This window comes from Littorina saxatilis, linkage group LG3 (assembly GCF_037325665.1).
Source record: "Littorina saxatilis isolate snail1 linkage group LG3, US_GU_Lsax_2.0, whole genome shotgun sequence".
In the NCBI taxonomy this organism is placed as follows: domain Eukaryota; kingdom Metazoa; phylum Mollusca; class Gastropoda; order Littorinimorpha; family Littorinidae; genus Littorina; species Littorina saxatilis.
This window is the reverse complement of record NC_090247.1, coordinates 27,667,638-27,677,660: the sequence shown is the minus strand read 5'-3', so window position 1 is coordinate 27,677,660 and position 10,023 is coordinate 27,667,638. Positions and strand designations below refer to the sequence as shown.

The following is a 10,023-nucleotide window of genomic DNA, read 5'->3' as shown; positions in this document are numbered from 1 at the left end:
TGTATAACTATAACTGTATTTAAAAAAATTGCTCTTACTTTGATTACAAACTGCATGATTTGGATAAAAATTGAAAAACAAAATGATCGGTTTGATCTAATGCTGATCTTTTGCAGGCTTTAGGTTTTTTTTCAGCGGCATAATTCAGTGCTTCGTCTCATATCGAAAACAAAAGCAGACGACAGTCAGTTGGAGTTGTCTCCCGTACTCCTGTGGCATGCACTAATAAGTAACAATAATCCACTATTTTTAGATCAGTGCGCTGTTATACCCAAAAGGTTCGGGAATTCCCGACAAAAGAAAAGATCTGCACGCGGCACTGGCAACTTCAGTGTCAGCTGAACACGGGAGCGTTCGGTCTTTTAGAAGATTTGTATCTTGAAATGAAAATTAACGAATATCGCGCTGTCCGAAGGAATGGAGTACATATCGGACAATGACCACGCTCAGGCTAAAACGATAGGACTTTCTTTTCTTTATTTGGTGTTTAACGTCGTTTTCAACCACGAAGGTTATATCGCGACGAGGGAAAGGGGGGAGATGGGATACGGGAAAGGGGGGGGGGGGGGGGGGGGGGAGATGGGATAGAACCACTTGTTAAGTGTTTCTTGTTCACAAAAGCACTAATCAAAAAATTGCTCCAGGGGCTTGCAACGTAGTACAATATATGACCTTACTGGGAGAATGCAAGTTTCCAGTACAAAGGACTAAACATTTCTTACATACTGCTTGACTAAAATCTTTACAAACATTGACTATATTCTATACAAGAACCACTTAACAAGGGTAAAAGGAGAAACAGAATCCGTTAGTCGCCTCTTACGACATGCAGGGTGCAGAGAAATAAGGATGTGGAAAAGAAGACTTTTGGTAAGTGAAATAAAGGTGATGGATCCAGTCAGGTAGAAATAAGACAACAAGAAAAGAATTGGAAAACTGCAGGGAATAGTAGGGAGAGTTTTCTTGGAAGGAAATATAGGTGAAAGGACTGGTAAGGCAGAAATAAGACAAAAGAAAAGGAGTAAAGGGGTGGGGTAGCTCTGTGGAAACACTCCCGCCGCGTGAAGGCGACCCCATGGGAGCAAACGATAGGACATCTGACCGACATGCCGCAATGTGAATTGGACATTTGGGGATTTTCATCGTTACATGTCCAATGTCCGACGCCTAACAACATCCCTGAAAACATATAGTTATACTGATAACAAAGTGACAGTAAGCGGTATTTTCTTAGTTTTGCTATTCCCAATGATTGTTTCAGAGAGATCACCCAAGAAAGAAAACTCAAGTGAGAGATACTGGGCCACAGACTCAAACCTTGCTGCGGTATGCTTTGACGAAAGAGCGAGACCTCCAGAAGCAGACTATGGTTACTATGGGAACCCAGACAAGCGTGACAGGTGAGTTTTTCTTTAACAAAAAAAAGTTCAGTTAATTTCAAGAAATTCACATGGAATGTTTTATTCAGTATGAAGTTCTACATACATGCCTTACTTAGTGGGCAGACTGAGCAGCGAAAGGCAGCTAGGAGTTCAGTATGCAATTTGAATACAGTAAGGATGAACCAGACAGTGGATGCTCATTTTAAGTATATCGTACCAGAAACATACTATTACTATGCTGTGACAGCTTTCCCAAGTAAAACTGAAATTAAAATGTTTTGATGAGTGAGAGTCTGCATAGCAGACACTCAAGATTTAATATTACAATATTGTACTTATGCTCAAATATGGTCAATCTAAGTTGGTGTTTTTATTGCAGTTTTGAAGAAAGGGGTGGTGTTTGCTGAATTGTCAGACGATGACTTGAATGGTGGCGTTAAACAGCTGCGGAGGAACCTGTTCAAGAAGAGCGTATTTGAAAGTGACAAAAAGTGCAGGTGAGAAAAGACTTACATAATTATCTTCTTATTTATATTTTGTGGGTGTGAAAGATCTGTAAAAAGATTTATAGCTGTACATTAAAAAACAGACGCCCATTTCTAACTGAAATGTAGCTACTAAGCAAGTGACTGACAGCACTCTTCTTCAACTTTATCATTTTTTCAAACATTATAATATCCTTATTTACTCTTTTACACATCAATTTCTATTTGTCATTTTGCTTTTAATCAGGTTTGACTCTGGCTTCCTGGAAAGTGCGATAACTCTCATTGCAGTTCATTCGTTCATTTTTTGATAGAGCATGTAAACTTGTCCTTCATTTATGACAGCCTATTTGGTGAGTAACGTATGTTATATGATATCCTTGCATAATAGAATACAAGTGTGAGACGTGCGGCTCACCGCCACTTGTAGAACCCCGTGACTCAGATTATTTTCAAGTTTCATGATGTACATTTTGGGACTAGCAGTAGCTTCTTCTTCTTCTTCTAGTTTCCACCTGCCTTCATCTTTTTGAAGATTCTGGTGTACTTGGAGTTAGCTGCAGCAATACATGGGGGGGGGGGGGGGAGGGGGAAGAGTAGGGTTTTGGGAGTGGGAAGAGGGGGGGGGGGGGGGTGGATCAAAGGGGTGTCGTTTGGGTCGGCCCTTCGGCCAATTGCCGATTTTTTTTTTACTTTGGCCGAAACTTTCATGTCCCTATCGGCCAAATGTCCGAAGAGTATTCGTCTAAATCAGCCAAAGTTTGTCCAGTTTTTTGTATTGGTCAGGCTTTGATTGCTAAAACTGCTGCCGATGTACATAGTCAACTGACTGGCGTTTATTTCCTTCGCGAATACCGAAAACGAAACATCAATGTTTTGAACGGAAACCATTGCAAAAAAAATAGATGCCAGAGTGTATACTTGCGTTCGCCGGTTCGCGATAGTTTATCAGCAGGGTTCGTACGCTCCTTGAATCTCCTTGAATCCCCTTGAATTTTCAACCCCCCTTTTCAAGGACCTTGAATCTCCTTGAATTTGGAGAAAATGGTCATTCTTGTGTTTAACCTCCTTGAACCTCCTTGAATTCTGAAGTGCAGGCACACACAAAAAAAGTTAATATTAAAGTTGTTCAGCAAAATGAAACAACTTGACATTTTTGTTCGTTGGAACGGGCAGCAAGTCCAAACGGAATACTACGCTTCCAAATTTCTTGGACATGCTTATGCAACCACCCTGGTTGATTCTCTGGAGCCTGCCATGGTGGAGCTGGGATACCGGAAATACTCCTTGAAAACTCCTTGAATACTCCTTGAATTTCACTGTCATGTGTCTGTATGAACCCTGTATCAGTCAATCAGTGCTTTCGATTTGGATTTGAACATCATGTCGCAACCAAAAAAGAAATAAACTAAATTGGCCAAGGTTTGCTACCCTTCGCCAAGGTAAGTGATTCCGGACAAAATGACAGGAACACCGCGAATGTGGACAGTGTCAGTGTGAGTGGTAGTAGTGTAGCAGACGACATAGCAGACGATAGTCACCGCGAATCAAAATCTGCTGAGCCAGAAAATGAAAAGCGTCCTCCAAATCGTGGTTTTCAAGCAAAATGGCTCACCCTACACGGTCTTTTAATCAATCAATCATTGAGTCTTATATCGCGCATATTCCGTGGGTACAGTTCTAGGCGCTCTGCAGTGATGCCATGTGAAATGAAATTTTATACGGCCAGTAGATTGCAGCCATTTCGGCGCATATTTACCTTTCACGTCCTATTATTCCAAGTCACACGGGTATAGGTAGACAATTATTAACTGTGCCTAAGCAATTTTGCCAGGAAAGACCCTTTTGTCAATCGTGGGATCTTTAACGTGCACACCCAATGTAGTGTACACGGGGGGAGGTTCGGACACCGAAGAGAGTCTGCACACAAAGTTGACTCTGTGAAATAAATTTCCGCCAAACCTGGGATCGAACTCACGCTGACAGCGGCCAACTGAATACAAATCCAGCGCGCTACTAACTGAGCTATATCCCCGCCCATGTCATGTTTCCCAAGGTTTGTCAAGATTTGCACAAGATTGGAAGAGATTTACTTTCAAGAAATTAAAGTTAAAGGTTTGAAAAAGTTTCAGGTGTCTGATGTAAGTAAATCAGCAACATATAATCCAGGGGGTGTTACAGGGGGTCCCCCCCCCCCCCCCCCCCCCCGGCTGTCTGAATTTCTTTTTCTGTCTGTAAACCCGGGGGAGGAGTTAATTGTTTAGTTGTCACAGTATGCGACACGTCTTCCTTCTATACTATATGATGTCGAGAGCGGATATCAGTGAAGATAAATTGCCATTATTTAATACCAACGTTAAAAGAAATAATGAGTGGCTGCTGACACCAGTTGATCATGATTAAAATCAAGGATAAGCCACAAATTGTCTATAAAATAGAGCTCTAACATTCTTCAGCTTCAGGGGAGAATTGCCCCCCAGACCCCCCAACGGGACCCTGGACCCCAGGTTGTACCACCCCCCCCCCCCCCCCCCCCCCCCCCTCTGGCTTAACTGCTCCGCCCCTGTGAGTGTGTGTGAAGTGTATATTTGGTGGCACTGTGGTACATATTTCAATGCGCCCTTTGACGCACTGAAGGGAATTGTGATAGGACATTTTCAGATTTAATGCGCCATTGGCGCAGGGCGCACTAGTAAATGAAACCCTGGAGCGCTGTGTGTCATTTTGGGGTTGAGGGGGTGAGGCCTGAGAAGAAAAAAAGAGGAGTTGATGGCGCGTTCTCAGAGGAACACTGACTGTCTTGATCTGTGTAAAATGTCATATTTTGGTCAAAAATACAAATAATGCTATTGCACTGAACGACCCTTGTGCAAGTTCTCAAAAGCGTAGTTACCCCTTGCACATCCGGTCGACAGGTACATGTGGATTTTGGAATGTCAAGGACGACAGAAAGTAGAGCCAGCTATGATGCACCCTTATTTATCCACTATTTTATGTGTTATAAGAGTGCAATGGTTGCATCATAGATGTAACAAGAGAACAATGGAAATTACAAGAAATATACCTTGAGTACAATTACAGAGACAAAGAAGGGAGGTCATGGGATATATATAGCTATACACCATTCCCCCAACATTTTTATTAACTATGATATGCATACTTTCAAAAGAAGAGAGCAAATACATATTTAGCAAACACTGCATGAAATATATATATATATATACTAGATGATTACTCGCTTCGCCGGGAAGAAGTAGAGCCGAATACCCGGGTGTACGCCGGCATCGCCGGCGCACGAAGGAGGGGAGATCTAAAAATAGTAACGTGCAGTGACCTTCTAAATATAGTAACGTACAAACGGGAATATCGATTGACGCCGACGCACGAAGGAAGGGAGATCTAAAAATAGTAACGTGCAGTGAAAAACGAAAATCGGTTCAGCGCTGCGCGCTGAGAGCACGTGTTGAAATATCTCATCGATCAGGTTGTGTCCGGGGTCTCTGTCAATAAGCCCACCAAATTTGAAGCAGATCCATCGAGAACTTTGGCTGTGCATGGCGATCAATCACACACACAAACACACACACACAGACACAAGTCGTATATATATAGATGGGACCAAATCACCTGTAATTCGCGGCTAGTATTCAGTGGTTGGGGTGTATCTTTGTTCGCCTCACTGTTAATATTCAGGGGCCGCAATTTATTGGTCCGCACCACAGAAAAATCCTGTTATTTCTTAAAAACATCTATATGTGATTGTAATCAGTGGTTACTTTTTACAGGTATATGCTTGGTCACAAGTTCCAGCCACCGCTACCTCGCATATGGTTCCCAGTGCCAGACTCCTAAGGAAACATTGAAGACTACCTGACAAGTCTACATTTGGCACTGTCCTCAAGTCACCTGTCAGTGCAGATGCTGCAGCCTATAGACGTATGAACCACAATGATGATTCGACTTGACTTCTTCCATTGGATCTGTGCAGCAGTCAGAGACTCAGACTCAAAACAGATCATCACATCAAATATCTGCTGTTTGAAAGTACATTTACTTCTGCTCTCTATACAGACAACATGGCACTACTGTTCGTTGCGGCCTTCACACTGTGGCTTAAAACCATCAGCTGCAACTGCCTGCCTAATAACTTTCTTGTGAAGACTTTTTGCTGAAAGATATTTTCAGAAAGGGTGAGACTGAGAGTGATGGTTGAACATTGGCAGTTCAAATGTAATCTATCACCCATGTGACAAGGTGCTTGTTTGAGTGAATCAGTGATTGCCTTGCGTGCAATGGATTGTTAAAATTGTACATGAGTTAGTTTCTATACAATGGAACCTGCAACACAGACACCCTGAATATCAAGTTCCGCCTTCTATGGCTTCTGAGAAGAATGACATGTGCACCCACACCGTTTGGCATGCGATAGCAAAACTGACTGTTTTGGATACAAATTTCATTGTTCTGCTAATGACATATAAGATAATGTTCAGTTTTATCTGTTCTGATGTTTTTGTCGATTAACGCAGGAATCTTGCTTTTGTCAATTTGATTTTTGGGGGTGTCGGTGAGGTAGGTTTCACTGTATGGAAACACTTTAGATTCAGCGATGCCTTAATTTGTTGATCGATGCATAAAATGCCATAGAGCGGTTCATATTTGCCCGTAAATTACCCTCAAAGCTAAACATGTCGGCGATCGAGCGCCGGAAATGGCTGTTCAATGGGTTTCGGAAGTAGAAATGCGCTTTATTTCACAAAATCAGCTCGTATATGACATCGGTTTGAGATTCTAATGGACGATGGAATCATTGAAGATGCAAAGAAGTGCTATTTCGGGGGTAGAATATATCGACCGATCCTGTAGACGAGAGGCGGTCAAATGTGAGAGATGAGCGTACGCAGGGCTGCCGACCGCGAATGGGACAGCAGAAGCACGTGGGAACGAAATGTCAGAAAAGCGTTGAGTTGTGCAATAAAACGGTTCGGTGCATTATTTCAATGGAAATGTTGATCAACCTAGAAACACACGTACCCTATAGCTGTTGCCCTAAGATAACGGCACACACACACACACATTGTGGCACACACACACATACACACATACACACACACACACACACACACACACACACAGTATGCACATACACACAACACACTTAGTCGTTAGAGAGGTGCTCTCGGAGCTATCCTGAATTGGACTAAGTCAACTTCGCGTAGCTCACTTTGCGAAGCTTCCGGAACAAGAATTCGTCCCTTAAAGGCACACTCAGCTTCCCGTAAACCATCACAGACACTGTCAGGCACACAGTACAAACACCCTTTCGTTTAAACACTCACCGCTGGAGAACATCCTTGGTACCCTCCGGAAAGAGCGAGCAATTTTCAAAGAATTTATTTTTGCATGGCCAGCCGGATTGTTTGATCAGACAATCGGACGGTTCGTTTTGGCGCTAGAACTAACTTTTAAAATCTAAATAATAAATTGACAGCTTGTTACACAAACATTCTGAAATCATAAAAGAATTCTTTTTTCATCAAGACAAGATCAGTACAACTAGAAGTTTTAAAAGTTTAAAAAAAAAAAAGGTAGCCCGGAAGCGTGTCTTGCAAAACGTGTTTCTCGTAGCAAACGAATGTTCTGCATGTCGCCAGTTTCTTTGAACGGTCAACCGCCACCGCTCAGTTCGTGTGACTCACAGCCGTTTGTTGTGTTTTAGATTCAGGGGTACACAATAACGTGCTATAGCAGATACAGCGAGTCGCATTGAAATCCCAAACTGACTACTAAATTGTAAAAAAAGGAAAGTGGATCACACGGGTTCACGATGGCTCAGGGGTTAGATAAACCACGAAAACAGGTGTGTGGTTTACGCGAGCTAAATAGCCATTCAAACGAACTGTGTCATTTAATGCTATTCAGTAAATGCTATTGCAAGTGTGTTCGATAAGGTTAGAACTGTTTTTTTCTTGAAGATTTAAATCGTTCTGTAAACCATTACTGGGGCTTTAATTGAACACATTTCAGCATAGCTTAGCGTGAAGTCCAAGGGAATGCACTCTGCTCTTTCGTCGCAGAGCTACGGCGTAGCTTCACATGTCAAAACTTGGGAAGCGGAGTAGGGTACAAAGTACTTCGCCGTAGCTGTGGGTTTTTGGTATAAAGACTTCGACTTCTTGCTCAATTAAGGACGGACTTTAAAAGAAAATAATGACAGACATGACCTGATATTTACAGGCAGTAAATTTCCAAAGTTATGCACCATATTAGAAACACTTGTTTTAAGCAAATCAATGCGGGGCCTTGGCAAAACAAGGTTATTTCTAGTGTTTGGATAATATGACGGAGATGATTTGAAGAGTTGTACAAGATAGGTTGGGGCTTTGTGATAGATGACTTGTACATAAATTAACATTTATTAAAATCTGCTTCTTTAAGTTTAACATCCCTATACTTTCCATCTTTTTGTTGGTAGGAAGAGATGAACTGGGCAGAATTAACTTATCAGCTCTTCGCTGGAGCGACTTCTTCAAGTGAACCTCACTACACCCGTCCCAGGCAATAGAAGCATAATCAATGTGGGGGTTTATGTGGGCCTTGTAAAAGAGTTTGTGTGTCAAAATTAATAATGCATTGCAACTTTGATAAGAGAAATTTGATAACACATAATTAGCAATTTCCTTGCAAATTTCATTGCTGTGAGTATGCCATCTCAGATTATTATCAACAATTAGTCCCAATAAACAGTGCTCAGCTACTTGCTCAATGGGGTGCTCATTTAGGGACAAACTCGGAGTTATTTCTAAAAGTTGATGTTTTTGGCGAGTGCAGATTATCATGGATTTGTATCTATCATTGAGAGAGAGAGAGAGAGTTCTAATGATTGATTTGATTAAAACAAAAAATTCTATAACAAAAGACTATGTTACTGATCAAAACAAATTACGAATTTGCGGTCGGCAGCCCCGCGTATGATGCACCCAACCGTTTTATTGCACAACTCAAAGCTTTTCAGACATTTCGTTCCCACGTGCTTCTTCTGTCCCATTCGCGGTCGGCAGCCCCGCGTACGCTCATCTCTCACATTTGACCGCCTCTCATCTACAGGGTCGTTCGATATATTCTACCCCCGAAATAGCACTTCTTTGCATCTTCAGTGATTCCATCGTCCATTAGAATCCCAAACCGATGTCATATACGAGCTGATTTTGTGAAATAAAGCACATTTCTACTTCCGAAACCCATCAATCGCCGACATGTTCAGCTTTGAGGATAATTTACGGGGCAAATATGAACCGCTCTATGGCATTTTATGCATCGATCAACAAATTAAGGCATCGCTGAATCTGTAGCTTACCTTAAATCCCGACGTAAACCAAACAAATCCAAGAAAACTGAACCCCCCGCGGGTTAGGGGGAAGAATTTACCCGATGCTCCCCAGCATGTCGTAAGAGGCGACAAACGGATTCTGTTTCTCTTTTTACCCTCAAGTGTTTCTTGTATAGAATATAGTCAATTTTTTAAGCAGTATTTAAGAAATGTTAAGTCCTTTGTACTGGAAACTTGCATTCTCCCAGTAAGGTAATACATTGTACTACGTTGCAAGCCCCTGGAGCAAATTTTTTATTAGTGCTTTTGTGAACAAGAAACAATTGACAAGTGGCTCTATCCCATCTCCCCCCCTTTCCCCGTCGCGATATAACCCTTCGTGGTTGAAAACGACGTTAAACACCAAATAAAGAAAGAAAGTCTTTCATAGGGGGAAGAATTTACCCGATGCTCCGCAGCATGTCGTAAGAGGCGACTAACGGATTCTTTTTTTCCTTTTACCCTTGTTAAGTGTTTCTTGTATAGAATATAGTCAATGTTTGTAAAGATTTTAGTCAAGCAGTATGTAAGAAATGTTAAGTCCTTTGTACTGGAAACTTGCATTCTCCCAGTAAGGTCATATATTGTACAGGGTGACACGAAAAAAACAGATCCCACCAAAAGTTTAATATTTTCTGAAATAATCAGCCGATTCTTTTATTTTTTCAGGTGAGCCAAGCTGAAATGATGTTCTAACAGCCCACCAAGTTTGAGCTTCAAGATGTCATGGACAACGGAGCATAAGACATTTATAGTCGAGGCCTATTTTCGCCGGCGAACAGATTTG

General features: G+C 41.8%; 1 protein-coding gene across 1 annotated transcript in view; it reads left to right on the top strand.

Moving 5' to 3' along the window:
* Positions 1 to 6,746, top strand: part of LOC138962047 (uncharacterized) — a 7,553-nt gene extending 807 nt beyond the window's left edge. The window contains exons 2-4 of the mRNA XM_070333741.1: positions 1,262 to 1,400; positions 1,762 to 1,879; positions 5,653 to 6,746. Coding sequence (XP_070189842.1) covers positions 1,262 to 1,400; positions 1,762 to 1,879; positions 5,653 to 5,719 — 324 coding nt within the window. The 3' untranslated portion in view covers positions 5,720 to 6,746. The remainder of the gene's footprint in view (positions 1 to 1,261; positions 1,401 to 1,761; positions 1,880 to 5,652) is intronic.
* The last annotated feature ends 3,277 nt before the right edge of the window (positions 6,747 to 10,023 follow it).